General features: G+C 39.1%; 1 protein-coding gene across 9 annotated transcripts in view; it reads left to right on the top strand.

Annotated features, from left to right (window-relative positions):
• The window catches only part of PPP1R9A (protein phosphatase 1 regulatory subunit 9A), a 124,209-nt gene that overhangs the window by 70,973 nt on the left and 33,178 nt on the right, over window positions 1-20,058 (top strand). For all 9 annotated transcript variants that reach the window (XR_014943053.1, XR_014943054.1, XM_085538615.1 and 6 more), the window contains exons 6-7: window positions 10,359-10,494; window positions 17,355-17,510. Coding sequence is in view for 7 of the 9 variants with exons in the window: in XM_085538615.1 (XP_085394741.1) it covers window positions 10,359-10,494; window positions 17,355-17,510 (292 nt within the window). In the remaining 2 variants the exon portion in view is untranslated. The remainder of the gene's footprint in view (window positions 1-10,358; window positions 10,495-17,354; window positions 17,511-20,058) is intronic.

Genomic DNA, 20,058 nt, shown 5'->3' with positions numbered 1-20,058 from the left:
CAAACATGAAAGCTTTCTGTGGTATCCAGCAAATAAAGGAACAGTTATTGGTTGGGAGTGACTTCACTTTGTAGCCTCACTCAATGTGAAATTTCATGCTCATCCAGCTGTGGGAAGTACAAGGTTCTAAGAAGGGAGGGTGGGATGCTGGGAAGTCTTACTGGATTGATAAGAAGAAAAGATTATGATTCATCTGAAAATCCAAGTTCTTCATTTGCTGCTTATGTGCTTTTATTACTATTGCTTTCCATTTCTTTCCAGTTAGTTAGCCAAACTAAAAAAAATATTTTATTGGAGAAGAAAATTTTCAATTCTGTGTCCTCCTTCTGTATCCTGTCTTCTGAATGAGACCAGGCATTCTCTCAGCTTCCAGACTGTTGCTAGGCACTGAATAGATCTCATGGTGCTTTCTTAGCCAGCTCTTGGGTTTCTGGAGAACCTTGCACACAGAACCTGTACAAATCTGTCACTCTTCTCTTGATTTGCACCTCCTTGATAATTATATTAAGTCTAACTTAGCAGCAGATTTACCAGCTTCTGCTTAATTAAACTCCTCTGAAATGCCTCAAAGTCTTCCAGTATTAATAAAGAAGCTAAATAATTAGTTAGCAAATTTTGCCACCTTGCTGTTTAATTAATCTTCTTGATTGGTGAAGAAATTGTTCCAACAATAGCAGTGTAGGTATCAGACCTTGAGGCTTTCCACAGTTAACAGTTCTCTGTTCTCATACAGAATTGTATATTATCATTCTGTGTTCTTTTTCTATCTGGACAATTTTAATGCAAAGCAGGATTTTGCTGCAACCCATATTCCCCATTTATCGCCTGCTTTCTTTATCTCCTGTAGTACAAATGCAATCTGAAATGCAAGAGTGAAGTTTTTACCTTTTTACACAGCTCTTATACAAGGAGCAGTTAAATGGCAGAAAGTTGAAATATTCACATTTTAATCGATAACAATTTGGGAAATCATTTATTCTTTCTTCAGCGAATTCCTCCCCCCGTGTTGAGCTGATTTCTTTCTGGAAGATATACTGTCTCAAAAAGGAGTAATTTGCATGCCTGCTGTTAGCTTTGTTTAACATCACAACATCTGGAAAGGTAATTTAAACACTTGTGTCTTTGCAAGCAATCAGACAGTATAGAGGACAAATGAAGTCAACAGCAGAATCTAGCCAACAGCAGCATACCCCTCTGGGGAATGATATTTGTTCATGGTGATAGTGAGCAGCATCGCTTTATTTCTATGAATCCTCCCCCTGCATTATCAGCTTCTCTTCTTCCAGCATGCTCCCTGTGCACATTTTCTCTTGTTCTTTTTCAGCTTTTCTTCCTATCCTCTTGCCCTGTGAAACAACATGTCCTTTAAACATTTACAGAATCACAGAATTATCAAGGTTGGAAAGATAGAAGATCATCTAGTCCAACCATTACTGATACTTCCCAGCTAAATCATATTAATCAACACAGCATCCAAACGTTTCTTGAACACTCCCATGGTTGGTGACTCTACCACCTCCCTGGGCAGTGCATTCCAATGCCTGACTACCCTTTCCGAGAAGTAATACTTCCTAATGTCCAGAAGTAATACTTCCTAATTTGCTGCCATTGTCCATCCTATGTACAGATCCATGCAGTGGAAGAGACAGGAGAAATTTATCTTTCTTCCCAGTCTTGGACAATGAGGCAGGAGCCAAAAGCAAAATCTGCTACCTCTGTATTAGATACTGAGGGCTGGACTATATTGTCTTCTTTCCTGGCTGGAAGTATTTTTGTTCTTCCTTTTGCTGCCAGTATCTCTTTCCTTTAACCCAAACCTGGAACCAGAAGGGGAGAAAGAGAATGAAAGAAGAGTCCTTTGCTCTGCAGTTCTGTCATACTGGGACTTTATAAAGGGTTGATTAAGAAGCCGTTTATGCTTAGTGCATTCTTGGACAGATTGATAAGTCTATGATAAACCTGAATCAGGGACTCGGTAGACCTAAACAGTGTAAATTTCTCCCATTTGTTCCAGTATGGCAACACAAAAATTACATAATATGACCTATTTTCTTACACCTGGTCCTTGCAAAGGGCTATTAGCACTGGTAATCATTCCACAAGACTATCAGACATAGCATGCTGCATTTAACGTGAGAAATTACTCAAAGCACAGTGAGCTCTTGGCAGTGATGAGGTAAGCCTGGCTGTACTGCACTGCTGTTTGTATTCCTTTGCTGTGCCTGTTCCAGCAGGTGCAGAGTGCCTGGGGCTGCCCCTGGGCACTGAGGCCAGCTGGCCTTGGAGCTGTCTTTGCTCACGCTGTTCAGTGCAGGGCATCTATGTCCAAACTGCCTGCTGGAAGCAGCCAAGCTGACTCCTGGCCTTTGCTGACTCCTCGTCTGTGGCTGAGTAGTGTTGGGTAGAGCACTTGTTAACTTAAGCCAAATGGTTCCAGAGACCGTCTCGTCAATTTAACTGTGCGGATGATCAATTACAAGCACTTAAGAGGATTTCCTGGCGCTATTTATTTTACTGGCATTGAGATCGCCCCTGTGCCCGAAGAGCTAACTAATTTGAATTTTATGGCAAGTAATTTTGTGAAATATTTGCACATTTGGATAGGAAGTGATATGTTTAACCATAAAATATCTAAGTAAACCACACAGAAGTTTTTAGCTGAAAACCATTTTGCTAGGCACTTACAGCATCGTTTTAAAATACATTTACCATGAATTAGTAAGATTCAGTAGGGCTGGATTTCATATGGAGTGGGTTTTCTTTTCCTTTTCTGAAAAAAAAAGAAGTAGCTTGACAGGTTATGAATCACTTTATCCACAAGTCAGTTGTATCTAAACAAAAACTCCTAATGCTGCAACTGAAATGCCACCATAAATGCTTATTCAGCTAATCTATTTCGTCTTTCTAAGTGAAATTTGCCATGGAAGTTCCTAAGGAGCTTTGGTGCACCGTGTTTTTTGTGATACAACATCGTGATAGTGGGGCAGAAATAATAGCCAACACTCATCCTTTCATGATTACTCAGCATGCCACAATACAGTGCTGTAGGAGCTACCCCTCGACTGTGCTGCAAGTGTGGCTCAGCTTGGCTAGAATCTGGGTCATGTAATTACCTAGATTGAGGACATGGTCAGAACTCAGCAGCTTACTTCTTGCCCAAATGCACTGCCTTCCTGGATTTGCTTCCCACAGATGCCAACACCAGTGAGAATGAGGGAAGGCAGATCTCACCTCAACGCAGTTAGGTTGTAAAACATTTTCAGATAGCACTTGCACCTTTAGAACAGAGACAGTGTGCATGCTTCTCTTTTATTCAGGAATGTTAAAGCACATTTAATTGAAGAGGTTGTTCCCATAAGGGTTCAGTGGTGCTACAGAGGATGCTGATCATCACTTCTAAGCATGTATTGTATTGAGAAACTGTCAGCCTGACTGGAGGAGATGGAAGAGGTTCTCTCCCTGATTGTCCTCAGTGAAGTGCAGAGCGGAATAAGAACCACAGCTTGGGAGAGTGCCAAAATATTGAATCCATTGGCTAATTTTAAAGTGGTTTTGAGTAAAGGTAATGTGTCAGTGGGGACCTGACCTACAATTGATTTCTGTGGGAATAATTAATCTAAGTGCATTAACAATGCTGCATGGGTTCTTTACATAACTTTGTAATTGTCTGGCTCTGAGATCCCTTTAGTGTTGATAGCAGTATAGCTCATCAGGGGCTCATATCCAAGGTGCTGTGGAGAGGCTGCTTAGATTTTTCTGGGCCTTCAGCTGTTACTTTGCTGGAGCTGCTGAAGAATAAATACCTTAACCATGTCACAGGGCTCTGTGGGCTACAACAGACAACAGATTTTCTTCTTGATCATGCCAGTCAGATGGGACTGGATGCAGGTCAAGCCCAGGTTGTGCAACTGATGCCGCAGGGAAGGTATTGGCTTCTAAACCAACAGACAGAGTTGGGCAAGATCATGTTTGCCATCAGGCTCTGTAATGTAGTGAAAAGGGAAAATGACTCAGCTTTCAAAGCTTCTTGCTTTGAAACGTGTGACGTGTTTAGAAGTTATGGCTAGACATTTAAAGAGAACTCACACTGCTCCAGCATCTGCTAGAAGGGCAGCTTGGTTGAATGCTGGTAATCCGTGAGAGTTTTGGAGCATATAAAAATCAACTTGACACAAATGTTCAATGAGACATCTAAGGAAGGCAGTGTGCTGACTCTGTTACTTAAAATAGGGGAGAACTGCTCATTTCTTTGCTGAAGTTTGATAGCAGCTTTGATAGCATTAGCCATGCATGCTAACCCCATGGGTTACTGCTCTGAGGGGTAAAAAGCACCCAAGAGACAAGAAGAGGTTCTTCAGGTATGTCAGCAGCAAAACAGGGGAACCGTGGATGCAGAAAAGTTGGCAGATAAATTACTGTCTGCTTTATCTCAGGTTGTTTTTTTTTTGTCTCATATTTTTCTTATGTGACCTTAGGTGACTTCATTCAGTCATTGCCTCTTTCATCCACTGATGGTGATTACTTCCTCATGTTGCTTTGGGTGCTAATCTCCAGGCAGAGCTGTTTGATTGTTTGTTCCCATTTTGAGTCACCATTATCATTAATCTCTGCACAAACCTTATTTACGTCCTTGCTTATCATTCACCCTCATTTCCCATTTGTTACAGCCTAATAGCTTCAGAAATCAGGGTATACATGCTTGTCTCTGATTGGGGGGGTAAGTGGTGGCACAGGTGGACATAAAACAGAAAGACCCTGAGGAAATTTGCAAGTGAGATGGAGCTGGAGAGGGTGGTTGAGAGGCAAAAAGGTGGCGCTGCTGCACAGAGGGGCCCGTGGAATTGTTTCATCCTTAGAGAGTTTAAAACCCACTGAAGACCATGGATAATAGAATACTCACAGAACCATAGAATGGCTTTGTTAGAAGGGACCTTAGAGATCATCCACACCAACCCGCTGCCATGAGCAGGGCTGTCACCCACCAGCTCAGGATTCTAGGGTCCCATTCAACCTGGCCTTGAACACCTACAGGGATGAGGCATATACAACTTCTCTGGGCAGCAGTGCCATGCTCACCACCTTCTGAGTAATTAATGTCTTCCTAACATTCAGCATGGATTTCCTCTCTTTTCATTTAAAGTCACTTTTCCTTGTCCTGTCATTATCAGACCATGTAAAAAGTCAGTCCCCCTCCTGCTTATAATCTCCCCCAAAGTACTGTAAAATTGCAGCGAAGTCTCCTCAGAACCTTCTCTTCTCCAAGCAAAAACAGTCCTGCTCCCTCAGCCTTTCTCCATAGGAGAGGTATTCCAGCCTTCTGATCATCTTCATGGCCCTCTTCTGGACCCAGTGAAACAAATCCATATCTTTCTTGTGCTGGGGGCCTCACAAGGGCACAGTGGAGGCAACAATCACCTCCCTCTTTCTGCCGGCCACCCCCCTTATGATGCATCCTATGTATCCTAGTCCAGCTTTTTGTCCACCAGAACCTGCAGATGCTTCTCGGCAGGATTGCTCTCTGTGGGTTCTCCCAGCCTGTGTTCATATCTGGGATTGCCATAATCCAAGTGCAGCGTGTTGCACTTGGACTGGTTGAACCTCATTGTGTTCATATGTGCTCACTTCTCAAGCCTGACCAGATCCCTCTTGATGTCATCCCTTCCTTGTGCTTGTTGGAGCCAACTCTGCTTTAGGATGGGGGATTCAGAGCAGAGCTCTTGTCCAAACTAAGCTATGCAGAGGTTCAGAGAGTCTGTATGACTCTTAGGTTTTGGATCCTTTTATTTGAGGAAGTGTAGTGGCACCTCAGTTAGTGAATTCCTTATGCCAGGGCCGTGACTCCTGCATTTCATACTGCCATTTTTTAATTGTTTATGAAAGAGCATTATTGAGTTTCAGCATGCTCTACTGTAACTAAATAAAACTGCCTTCTTACAGGGTTCATAACACTTGTAGCACTTTGGATTAATTATATGGTTATTATCCTAATGGAACCAGCCAGAGAAAGTAATCAAAGACATCTTGAAACAAGTTAGATAAATGGTAGCAGAAGCGTCCTGCTTTAAAGCTCAGAGGAAAACCATTTTCAAAACCTGTCTTTAAAAAATGTTAAAATTCCCCAAATGCAGTGAAATAAACTGCATTTTTTATTAACCAAATGTGATTTTAATAAAGTTTAGAAGATAAAATGTCATTGTGAATCCTTTTGTAGCAAAAAACTCTGTTCTTTATTTCTAAGAAAATCTTTTCAAAGCTATCCTTGCTTTTTTCTTCTTAATTAATTTTTGTTGTATTTAAGGAATCAATGGTAAATTATTTTAACTGGGCACTTAATGCTCAAAGTACTTTTAAAAGAGATGGGCACTGAAATTAAGTCACTAAAAATCCCTGCTGTGGAACATCAGTTTTGTGTCACAGTGTTCATGCACCCTCCCCCCCCATTTTTCTAGAACCAAAGGTCTGTATGCTTATGTATTTCGTTATTTCAAGAAGTGCAGGTCTGCAGATCCTCATTTAATAAAAGCTGGAGATACCCAGAAAGCCACGTACAAAGTGTGCTTTAAGATCATTAAATGCTGACTGGATTGCAGGAGATGTAGGTGTTGCCAATTTCAGTAGAATGCTTTTCTTAACCACCAGCAGCTTAATTTTCAGTTTCTCCAGATGTTATATTCTTTTATACTTACTTACATCTGCGACAGGTTCAAGTACTAATTATGTTCCTAGCTCTGTCCCTGTTTATTTTAACATCGTAACTACAGAGAATAATATTTCACAGCTGGTAATTCAGCTAGATCCTGTGCAGCTGTGAATATCAAGGTCAGCTCAAGCCTTCTACTTGGTGCTGTTCTCTCCCTCTCTCTTCCAGTTTTGTGGACGTCAGGAATAGTCAGTAGCAGCCTGAGATTTAGTAGAGTTGTGCTAATAATACAGCTTTGCAGATTGGCCTGCTTTTATTTTGCGTTTTTAGCTTTGAAATTAAGGGAAATGTTGTCATGATGAGTCTAAAGGTTTTCAAACCCTCATTTGTCTCATATCCAGAAACATAACCAGTTTCTTAGGAATATTATTGCTGATAGAATTTATAGGTCTTTGTTGTAATACTCGTGGCCCTTGAGACTAATTAATCAAGACTGAAATGCATGTGCGTAATTTTCATGAGGCAGAGTGGTGGGAAATACATAATTAGCCATTTCACTGAAGTGTGCAGATGATGGCTCAGTGACTAATTTTGTGGTCACTGAATCACAACCTTCTGTCTCTTTTTCATATTTAGACACTTCAGATTATGATAGTTCTAATATCTAAAGCCTTTCTAGGCTTAAAGATCTCATTCATGCCTTGCATTTTAATAATGGCCTCTTTTATGGCTTTCTAAGAGAGAAGTATCCTCTCTTTCACTTACAAATTTGTAATGTATGAAGTACTTTAGTTACAGGTTAAACATAATTATTATTATATATAGCTTGATATTCTTAATGTCGTGGAATGGAGCATGGCAAAAGGTTTGGTTCTTTATGTAAAATCTGTCATTGTTTGTGTCATATTCTGTTTTACAAGTGTGCAGTTCTGTATCTAGAACTGACATCAGTTGTAGATTTAATGCTTCTTAATGTTTATTCACCTTGGAAATGTTTCACTTTCAAGCAATGAATTACAGGAAAACAGAAGATTACTTGCATAATTATGTTTTGGAAAACATTTGCTGTGTGCTTTGTCATTGCTTTGAGGCATTTATTCATGTACCATCAATAGCCTCAGGTGTCATCTAGGAACTTCATTTTGACATGTGATAAAAGTCTTGAAAATTACATCACTGACATGAGAACGGCTGTTGGATGAGAAAAAAAATTAATAACGTGAAACATTTCTATTTCCTACCTGAATATGTATGAAAGTAGTAATGCAACGCAGTCAGAGAATCATAGAATGGCCTGGGTTGAAAAGGACCATAATAATCATAGAACCAGAGAATAACAAGGTTGGAAAGGACCTACAAGATCATCTAGTTTTCCCATTACCATTGCTACCACAAGCCACTAAACCATATCTTGTAGCTCCTCTACCAGACACCTCTTGAACACTGCCAGGGACGGAAACTCCACCACCTCCCTGAGCAGCCATTCCAGTGCCTGACCACTCTCTGAGAGAATAAGTTTTTCCTTATGTCTAGTCTAAACCTCATCTGATACAACTTGTGGCCGTTGCCTCAGGTCCTGTTTGTTATCTGGGAGAAGAGGCCAATCCCCTCCTCATCACAACCCCCCTTCAGGACGTTGTAGAGTGCAATGAGGTCTCCCCTGAGCCTCCTCTTCTTGAGGCTGAACAATGCCAGCTCTCTCAGCTGCTCCTCATAAGATTTGTGCTCCAGACCCCTCACCAGTTTCATTGCCCTTCTCTGGACACATTCCAGGGCCTCAATGTCTTTCTTGTAGTGAGGAGCCCAAAACTGAAAACAATACTCAAGGTGCGGCCTCACCAGTGCTGAGTATAAGGGGATGTTCACTCTCTGCTCCTGCTGGCCACACTATTTCTAATACAGGCCAGGTTGCCATTGGCACTCTTGGCCACCTGGACACACTGTTGACTCACGATGCTCATGTTTTATACATTGTCTGTCCTGGGTATTCAGTGTACAAATTAATTTGTTTAAGTAGAAGAGATAAATGCACAGCAAATATGAGTTGAATCCTTTTTTACTTCATGTAGCAATATTGAAAGTTCGTTGTTCCTCCCGTGTGAGACTGAAAGCATGGCTGCTTTAGTCTTTGTGATATTTGGCTATGAAATTAAAATTCAGGGGAACAGGATCTGACTGTGAGTCTGTGTGCTGACCAGATGAAGGGGACACATAGAAACATCCTTTTCCTTTCAGCCCCAGGTCTTTATCATTGCTGTCATATTTTGTAATTGTAGCATACGAGTGCCAGACTGTGATCTGCTTTGATTAAGATTAAAATGGTGGTGTTACTTGCTTTAAAGCTTTTTCCTATTTTCTGCTCTATTTTCTATTGATGTTTTTAAACTAAGACCTTATTGCAAATTATTTTCAGAGAATTTTCTCATTATTCTGCATACAGTCATTCATTCACACCTTGGTCCTTTTGGAAGTAGTCATTGACTCACATATTTTGATGTTGAAATAATCTCTAAATTGTTTTCCTTTCTGTAGTGCTCGACTTCACAGAGTCTGAAAAATTATTTGCTGTAGGAGATGGGTTCAGATTCATCCACTCACAGGAACTTGACATTAATAGCTATAAACAGAACTAATCAAAATAATTCTCTTGCACAGGATATAATACACTCTTCTACCTCTCATTCCAGTAATACATTAAATATGTCATTTTGAGCCAAATGTTGTGGAAACAGATAGTTTACCGTGCAGTACGTCAATTGATTGTGCTACTCTGCTCTGCATAATTCTTTTTTCATCTGTGATTGTCTAATTGTTTTTCTAGCCTGCTGAGAAAATACTCCTTGGCACCTTTAAATTGTGCATTTGTTCAGTAGTTTAGTGTTGGTTGTGTATAATGAATGCTCATAATTAATGCTACAGGTAGCAAAATATCTAACTATGGATATGATGATGTACCAAAAGAAAGTGTTACAATCAAAGCCAATGCAGAAAGCAAAACTGGAAAGCAGATGTGGAAATCTTAGCCAAGAAAGAGATGTTGCTGTTGTCTTTTGTTAAGCCAAAGAAGCACACTTACAGTGTTCAGAGATAGCTAACACAGGAGGAGAAGAAAAGCTCCCTAGCAACAGAAGTTTGTGAAATAAAAGATTTAAATGCAGTTTAAAGTTAGGGAAATGGTATCTGTCAGAATTAAAAATGTAGAAATCGATTCTCTGTCATAGCAGAAAGGCAAATCAAAGAGCTCAGGAATGTCTTCAGTGTAAAGACGGGGAAAAAAGTTTCTCCCATTCACACTCCTTTCACTGCAAGCTGTCAGGAGTTTGCACTGTTGGTGTGCATCTGGACTTTCATAGGCTTCTGAGAAATGTCTTGCTTTTAAGGGAATGCAAGTGCTGATACGTTTTTTATTAATGGCCCTGCTATAGGTTTGTATCTGCGGAGTTCCAACTCTGCAGATCTTTTGCTAAATTTGGAACGCAGGCCGTAGTCATCACTGACACTTTTGGTTTTTCTCTTGCTGTCAATATGGCAATGACCATGTAGGTCCTTGGTCTTACACACAGTACCCTGTTGGGAAATGAGATCCACAAAACAAGCATGAAGCAGTTACAGCCATGCAGTTTTGCAAAAGAAGGCCAGTCTCTTTTCTAAACAGAGGTAAAAATGAAGAACTTCAGTAAAACAGGCGTGATCATTTCTTCAATGGTGTCTTGTCTAGGTTTGTGATTGGCCGAGAAAAACCAGGCCAAGTGAGCGAGGTTGCACAGCTGATTAGCCAAACTCTGGAACAAGAACGCCGCCAGAGAGAGCTCCTGGAGCAGCATTATGCACAGTACGATGCCGATGATGATGAGGTAACCTGCTTTCTAATGTTTCAATCTGGAGAGGGTTTTAATGCGCTGCTTTCTGTTTTCCTGGTTCCTGCTTTTTTAGCGTCACTCAGAGTGCAACTTTACATGTCTTCATTATCCCAGGCACTGATTTTTAGATTTTGATAATAAGCCCAATATGAAGAACAAAGCTTTATAACATGGATTTAAAGTATTTATTTTGTTCCATAAAAGCCTATATAAATGTGGTTGATGTCTCTGTAAATCACTGATCTTCCAAAGGTGTCTGCTTTGTTTGAAATAAGGGAATAAAGCTGGTTTGCTTGTGCATGTTTTGAAACATTGTTTTTCTGCGGACAGTGGTAAAAGTCACCTTCCTACTGCTATTGACTTGGGAATATTTAAACCTTATCTTTTTTCCTTGAAGAATTAATGATGTTTGTGATTCAGAACATTAAGAAATGTTCTGGAAATTCCAAGTTGGACTCCTCCTTCTTTTTTTATCTATGTGAACAGCTGTCCCATGGGGTAGAGGATCACTCTTCCTTGTCAAAAGCATTTATTGATGTTCATGATTAGTGCTTGGTGTCCCAGTGTAAGGGTTCTGAAGCTATCAACTTTATTCAGCAAATTTTCCGTATGTTTTCCAGTTCTCTTAAAATTCCCAGCATGCCTGAATTCCAAGGTACTTGGAAGGACTGATGAGAGATCTTTCTCAGAGACTACTGTTTCACCCCTAAATTAGCTGCTAGGTTACGTTAAGGTAAAGGCAGTTGCTGTTGCAAACCACTTCCATGCAGCCTGAGCATACAACCTTCTTTTCACATTCTCTTCAACAATATAATCTGTAATCCCAGACTCCATGTATCAGTGAGTATTTTTTTCCCAGGCCAACATTTATTTATTTTTTTTTTTTTTTTCATTTGGCAAAGGAGAATATCATAGAATATTTTGAGCTGGAAGGGACCCATATGGATCAATGAGTTCAACTCCTGGCTCTACACAGGACCACCCAATGTCATCGTAAAATCATGGAATCATAGGATGGCTTGGCTTGGAAGTGACCTCAAGGATCATCAAGTTCCAAAGATAGAGAAGGGGAGACAGAGAATCTAAGCATTGCATTTAACTCAGATTAGTTTTCTTTCAGGTCCTGAGACTAGGCTTCTAAACAGAGAAATAGGAGAAAAGTACTCTGAAGTAAAGAATGCATTTATTTTGAAAACCTCTGTTAGTCTGGCAATTGGCATCATAAGTATCCCAGAAACCTGGGTAACAATCCTCTAGCCCCAGTGATGCCTTCAGTCACTTCAATTTCCGCTGATATTAAAAACAGATTATTTGAATATGTATTAGAATGAATCCTATCATAGGCAGTGCATATTCAACGCATGTGAATAGAAGTTATATGTATTCGGGATGCACGTTTGTGTGTGGCTGTGTGAGACTATGAAAATGCATATACTCTCCTCCTCAACATATAGGAACATGCAAGTGTTTTGACTCCTGTTTATTCTAGATCTAAAATGCAAGTTGCTGAATGATTTCTTGAGGGACAGCTATCCTCATCTCAGAAATAACAAAGAGACAACTCTCTCTGGCTTTTGGAACAAGAGTCTTATCACAGTTCTGTACTGAGAATGGTGGCCTTGTCTGTAACCATCAGGTGTACATTTTGGCCATTAGCTTATGTGGTGCAATAGGGACTTTTATGCATTATGTGAGGGAAAGGGGAAGAAGAAACAAAGGCATCTACCAGCAGAGATCCAGAGTGTCATCAGAGGTATTTTTTGGAAGTAGAAGTAATTAGGCCTCTGAACAAATGTAGAAGTGCTTCAGTTCTCAAAAACAGCCTTGGGATCACTGAAGGTTATACCCATTTCCTCCATGGCTGTATGGGTGAGAAGTGGTAAGCCTTATTCTTAGAACAGACAGATACCGTTACTAAGGTAATGCTTTATTATTATTTAGAATTATTAAGAAAATGAAGCAGTCCTGAGTATGTTTCATTTTTTTCACCTCACTATGCCTTCCAAGTAAACTCACATAACTTGCACCCAAGCAGTTATCACAGTGAGATCTGTAGTGTGATGCACATTACCCACAGTTCAAAGATATTTTTTGGTCACTACAAGCACTTCTGCTCCATTTGCTATCAAATATGAGCATTGGCACTTGAGCTCACCTTACTCTGGTCAAATGAGGCTGTATCCAGACTCACTACCAGCCTCGTGTTCTCTGGCTCTGGAAAGTATGTCATCTCTTGGGCAAGAAAATCTCAGTTTACGCAGTCTGAATGAATATGCATCCACGAATGTACCAAGAAAACCCTACCCTTTCAAGTCCATTTGCACACAGTACTTGTGATTCTGACTGTGTGAAGCTCAGGGATATTAGAATCTCCAGTGTAAGGAGTGTCATGCTGGTATGAGACAGAATTATACAAGAGCTGTTCACTCTCAGAGCTATCAAACCATCCTATTCATTTTCATTCAGTATTAAAAATGAGGTGGCAGGGATTCCAACTGCACTGCCAAATAAATAAACAAGAAAATTATCATTATTCAGCCCTCCAGTGAGGCTGTCAAATTCTGAGCCTACTTTAGCACAAAGACAGTAATGCCTTATCAGGTTTCCTGAACAGGAAATCAGCAATCTGAGTTTGAGTCTTAGAGATGCTGCATGTGACTGAGCTTGGTAAAGCTATGAGCTGATGAAATCACAGGAAGAGAGCATATTCCAAGCATGTTCTGGTCTGGGTATTTTATCTTGCTGGTTTACTAGATGGTTGTCCTTCCTCTGTTTCGATCATCTGTAGTCTCTATGGTAGCCCAAACAGCAGATAACCATTCTAGGAAAGTCAGAGCCCTTAAACATAGTATCATTACTGAGAAAATGTTGACATGTGTCAACCAGCATGTGTTGGACATCAGTCAGGTGCTGAATTAGAGAGATGCTCGTTTGCCTGCTGTACCTTTTCATCCCTTCACCTTCCAGGAATGTTTCAAGTCAGTTAGTTGTTGAAGACAATTCATGCTAATACGCACAATGTTTCCAAAATAAGCATCATTTGATATAAAAGGAATGTGAAAGCTGAATTGTCCCACATGCATTTCAGAATCTGCTGTTATATTGGGCTACAGATTGTTCAGCTTCTAAGATACTTTCAGATGCTGCCACATCATTCACATCTTCACAGGGAAATACAAGAAACTTACATACAACAGGTAGTTGTATGAAAGTGAAGTCTTCATGTCTTTCAGTCACACAGATAGTCATTTGAGAGTTTTTTTCATTTTTAATTCTTATTTTTCAAGTCATTCTGAGAGGAAAGTAACTGTAGAGCTATTGAAGACTATAATGGGACACAAAAAGAAAAATGGAGCAATGTGCTTTGGTGTCTTAAATGCAAAGATACATTGGTAAGATGAGATCTTTCAGGGAATACAGTTTTCCCAACATCATTAATATGAATTACTTCTATAAAAGCAAGGATTGATACTATAGAAATACTTTTTCTTTCATCTTTTCAAAGAATTGAGCTTGAACTACAGAAAAATCAAATGAAGAGGTGGATTTGAGTTATTTTTATGGTTCTTCGAATAGTATTCTGTGATAGTGGGAGTTTCAGCACAAACAAAGGATTTAGCTTGATATACCCTTTGTTATGGTGATTGGGAAAGGTCTGTCAGCATTTTCTTGGCTGGTGCTGCTGCTGCTTCTTTGTGCTGCTAAGGGTTCAGCCTGCTTCAGGAATTTACAACACAGTTAAACAATGTGAGTACTGCCTTCTCCCTTTTAAAATGGGAAATTGCAGCTCATGTTTATTAAGATAACTTCATGCTGCTTGCTGTGATAGTGTATGGCAAAATTAAACAGCTCGTAACGGAAGCTGTCCCTGTGGCTGGGGAAACCTTGAGGTCTGTGTACTACTGAAATGATAAATAGGCTTTTGCTCACCTGATTTGCTTGGATGAATTCTGCTCACCCGTAAAGACTGAAGAGACTGAGATTTTGCTTCAAGAGCATGTAAGTTTTCATTGTCTATTGTACAAAAAATATTATTGTTGTCAACTAGGAAAACAAAATGAATTGCTCGAAGCCTCAAGCATTTCCAATAACAGCTGTTACTTTATAAAGCTTTGTTATTTCGGAGTTAGGTAAGCTCTGTCCGTGTCTAGCTGCTTCTTGTAAAACACTGAATTGCTTGTTCTAGTTACTGGCATAAGGTCTGAACATCCTTTGGTAGGTAAAAGCAGAGAGAATTCATTCAGGGAGAGTGTGTATTATGCAGTTTACAACATCTGTTTCTTTAAAGTATACATTGGTTCTTTTGAACCTGTTATTTGTGTTTCGTGTGATTATAAGATGGGAACATTTTCTTTTGAAGATGAGCAAAAGCCCCATTTATTTCTGTGCTGTCTAATGTTTCTGTGTCATCCCACTGTCTTGTTTGCTACAGCAAACTGTAGTGTTTTGCTTTGATGACAATTTTTTTTTGTATTAATTGAAGCAAAAACAACTGTGTCCACTGATACTCAAACAGTTCACAGCAAGGTTTTCCTTTATGTTTATTTTAATCTGCCTGATGTCCCTCTTCAAACGTGGTGCTTCCTGAGGCCAGTAGAGCCCTTGAATTTTTCCCTAATAAAACTTAGTATTTTTTTTAATCTTTGGAGCCATCAGTTGGACCAGCCAAGATGTGGCTTGATCCTTCCCTTTCCTCCCCTACCCTGCCCTCTCCTTCTCCTTCCTTCTTCTTCCTTCTCCTTCCTCATCCCCTTTCCTTCCTCTTTCCTTCCCTTTCCATGTAGAAATGATAACTCTGTATCACCTTGCAGATTTTTTAGGGACTGCAAATTTGACGGTATGTGAACCGTGCTAATGTTTTGTTCCCACAGTAATTCACTGAATGGGAACGCCACTGAGATTTTAAGGTTCTGCTTCTTGCCTGCCTGGTAGTGTGTGAAGATGCTGTTAGACGTTCCTGGAAAGAGCAGTATAATTTTCTGTTTAGACAGTAACTGCACGTAGCCGTGGAGGATTAAGTGAAAACAACAGTTATCACAAGTGTATCATAACTGGAGATGTGTGTGTGACATCTAAAAGGAATGATAAACTTAGTTTCAAATATCATTTATCTGGAGTACTAAAGTGCCTGAAAAGTCCAGATTAATTGTGTGCTTTGCCTTAAATAAGGGGAAAAGAAGCCAAAACATCTGCTCATTTTTGTTGAAGACTGGTGAGATTATTAGTGCTTATTAAATGCAAGAAGTTATTACTGCATATTTGATTGCAGACTACATATCTATTTTTATATAAAGGGAGATAGCTCTCCTAAGAAATAGCCCACGTTAAATGTTTAAAGTATGGCTGGGTTGTACATAATGCCTTGCCTTCTTCAAGGTAGTTCTTTTAACATCAGAAAACTTTACCAAATCTTTCTGTATTTTCCCTGTGTTATGTGTTTCTTTGCTTTTTAAAACAGTTTAAGTAAATAAGAAAAGAATATTGATCTTTCATATGCTATTTACCCAAGAGATTGTGATGTTTATATTGCAAGTTTATCAGCCTGTTGTGGCCGCGTGCAAGCATTAATTCTGCCCATGTGTGCATGCGAACTTGTGAAGCTACTCAGTGTGCTTCTGTGAACAACTTCTGAGATAGATTTATGTAAGCCTAAATGACAGCCGAGAAGCTAAATGAAGGTCAGAGGTTTAGATCTGAACTGTTGTTCTGAGTTCTCACTCTTGTTTTGAACGTTCTTCTGACAGAAGTGACACTAGAATAATTTGAGCACCACTAGGAGTATAGTTGTGATACAAGTTCACATCAGGAACTGTTATTAAGACTTGCGTAGTACAGTGAAGATTTTGTGCTATAAGCATTACTGTCTTAATTTGAGAAGGAATTAATCCCTCTTCCCTCCTTTTTTTCTTATGTGTTTGTTTATTCCCATGCTTTATAAATCTAGAAGTAGCCTTGAAGGAACTGTTTGCTTTCTAACACATTTGCACACTATTTGTGATTTGTATGCAATATAGTGTGGCTCACAGGGGGAGCCCTGCTGAAGCAGGGAGGTATCCAGCCACCTTTGGTATGAGTAAAAGAGCACAGGTGTATGTGTGAAGGGTTTTAATATTGCCATCTTTTTCTTTTGAATAGGATTGGTTTTGTCTATTTTTGAGATACTGGTTGTGGCTTTTAGGTTTGTTAGAATTATGTTTTGTCAGCATATGATTCATGTCTCATAGGCTACCAGCCCAAGAAACAGCCATGTTTTTTAAACTGTCTAAACCAGCTCCTTATGCAGGGTGAACATTCAGTAAGCTCTGATTTGTTTCAAAAGATATCTCTGTCACTTGGTTTCTTTTTCCTGCTGTAGGCTTTTTGAGGAGGTGAGACTTTCCTGTCATTAATTTGTATATAGAAAACTAACCAATGGATTTTGATGTTCAGTATGGAATATCACTGGAGAATTACTGCCTCCACATGGCTTAAAAAAGGCCAACCAAGATCCTGTCCCACCTATTTAGCTTACATTTCTGTTTGGAAAAGATTCCTTGTTAAGACTGACAGTAACTGGGACGGTTCTTCCTATGGAAAACTGTCTGTAAAAGGATGAAAACCATTCTGCTTTATAGTCAGTAATGCCGTCCCCTAGAAACCTATGCTGCCTAAGACACTCTTTCGTTCTATCTCTTAATGATCTGAAGTACTGCTGTGGAATTTTATTTTATCTACTTAGATTATAGCAGAACAAAAATATAAGCTTTTTTGTGTGTGTGCAATATGCTGTATTTACCCACGAGCTTAATTGCACTTTGAACAGTCTATCCCTAATAAGAGGATAACTGGAATTTCTTAAATACTATAAAATTAAGACAGGGGAATATGCTACAGATGAAGAAGATGATGACATGGGACCTGTCCTTCCGGGAGGTGACATAGCTATTGAAGTGTTTGATCTTCCTGAAAATGATGACATGTTCTCCCCCAGTGATGTGGACACCAGCAAGCTGGCTCACAAGTTCAAAGAGGTAAGTTAGAGAGCAGGAAACATCTCTAAGATATGTTATTGGAGTTAGATTTCTAGTAGTCTCATTGTTCAGTGATTGTTAATTCTCTTGAATCCTATAATTGATTGCTAAGTGTTTGTAGAAGGGATACTTCTAAAGGGCTTTAAACATTCTGCTGAAAAGCATTGGAACTGTTACTTTAACATCAACTTTCAAGTGACTGTTATACTGATGGAAGATAATCCTTAACTTCATTTTTCAGCAGAAAGTTATTCTACCTCAGCACCTACTTTGCATTAATAGTTAATTACTAGAAGGTAGTTTTTCTTTTTTTCTTTAACCCAGTCACAAGTGACCATGAAAAACAAAACAACAAGTGCTAAATTTCAGTGACAACGCAGGACTGTTTCCAGTTTCTGTAGCATTACACAGCACTCATCAATATACGGCGGTGGTATTTTTTGCTGTGTGTTTAAAATAAGCCTGTTTTGAGCTGGTGTTTTACAGAACTTCTGTTTGGTAAAAGAGCTGTAGAGTTTATTTAGCATCCACTGGTACTAACGGTACTTAGATCAGCAATGTTTATTGCTGTCACTGAGATTATATAACGTACCAAATTACTGAGAAATAGTCCTGTATTTTCAGCTATGCTTTTTCTCATTCAAGACATGAAACAGGTGGATTTTTCTGTGTGCAGAGCAGTGGGCTTGGACTGTAGAGAACTTGTTTCTGTCTAAATGCAATAAAGACCAAAGGGCTGAAACCAGCCAAAGCCTCAGAGATTTGAGCTTTCTGGGCTCAGACAAGTTTTAAAAGAGGGACTCAGTGTCTATCTTTCTTCACTTGTCCTCTGTTTTTCCCTTCATTCCACTCAAACCAGGTGTTTTATTTTCTAGAGAGGTATAATGTATATTCTTACCATCTCCAGACAGAGCAATATATAAAAAGTTGTTCACTGAGGAAGCAGTCTTTCACCTTTTTGGTGTTACAGTTTTCAGCCTCTGGATGCCTACAGTAATAAATACATTATTATTTCCTGAAAGGCTTTTGGTTTACTTAACCAGTGAACTTTTCACTCCATGTTTCAAGGTCCTGGCTGTTAATTAGAAAGTTGAGTTCTTTTTTGAATACTTGCATCATGCCTAATGTTTATGTGCTTTCTCAGTGTGTTGGGAAGGTGCTGCCATTCTGACTGGGCCAGTGCAACAAGGCTAAGTAAAGCACAGGTGTATTGATGAACAGGCCACAGATCTTTGAATAAATTACCTGTACCACTATGCCTGAATGTAATTTTCATCAGCTTGGGCTATTGATATATTTTAGCATATCCAAACTGATTTCCAGCTAACTGTAGATCTATAAGATTGAATGGCCTTAAGATATTGATGTAGGGAAGATCAGAGTAAGGGTCTCTGGAATCCTCCATTTTAAGAGCAGATAAGAGCCCAATAAGAAAGCATGAAATGCTCCTGTAGAAGAGTGAGCTCTTTTTTACTAACCCACGCAGTTATCGCTGTTAGGAGCATGCCACTTTTGTTCCACTCATTGTATTTAACAGTATACAGCTGTATTTTGTAGGCTCTGGCAGGGTGAGTGCATGTATTTTTCTTGGTATTTGCCCTGAATTCCTTCAACACTAGAGGACTTGTTCGCTATCACACTGCACAAGCCCACACAGTGTTTTCTGGAATTGTATTTAAAGAATAACTGTTCTTTCTTGTTCTTACTGTGGAGATTAATGAAAGTATTAAATAAGTAGGTTGGACCTAATCTTTAAACATAATAGTTTGACCTAATTAGTTGAATTTATTCTTTGCAAAGAAAAATGTGCTCAGATACTCTGAGAGCGCTCTTACTTGAAATGCTTTGCTTTTGGAATGGAAGTCAGAATAGAGCTGGGCATTCCTGGGTGAATCACTGTTCTTCAGCATATCTTGTTTTCCTGGCTGTAAAACAGAAAAAAAAATGAGACCAATTTTCCATGACTTCTTTGAGAGAAAGAGCCAGAAGCTCTATTTTTCAGCTGTGATGATTGAACAGAGACAAGATTCATAAAGAAAAGGAACATCTTGTGTAAGAATTAGGAACTGTATTTCACATCATAACGAAATCTATGAAAAATAGAGTATTATTTTATGTAAAAACGTATAATAATATTTAAAAAATCATTGATATTATCAGATTTGATTGGGTAGTTTTTTCTCACTGTATTCCAGCAATTTGACATAGACACTGCATTCCACCTTTTGCAGTCCTAGATAAATCCATGTTATTTTCACATTAAATAGATAAATATTTTAATTGTATTGTTTTGAAGAAAATTAATCAGTGTTTGAAGACATCTTTTAAAATGAAACTTGCCAAAATTATTCAAAATACCTCTTGTTAAAATGAAGCCTTCACAGCTTTATGTTGACTTAGAAAATAAAAATATGAAGTAATATCTGCCAAGAATTTGTCTGGCATTGTATATAGGACATGGAATAATATATTTCTTTTTTTCCTATTAGAAAATCTGCAGAGTCCAGATTTGCTTGTGAAACCATTTGTTTTGCCCATTGTTCAGTCT

This window comes from Coturnix japonica, chromosome 2, assembly GCF_054131305.1.
Source record: "Coturnix japonica strain WE chromosome 2, WE-NBRP24, whole genome shotgun sequence".
Lineage (NCBI taxonomy): Eukaryota > Metazoa > Chordata > Aves > Galliformes > Phasianidae > Coturnix > Coturnix japonica.
Note: the sequence above shows the minus strand (reverse complement) of the source record. Positions and strands in the feature narration are given on the sequence as shown.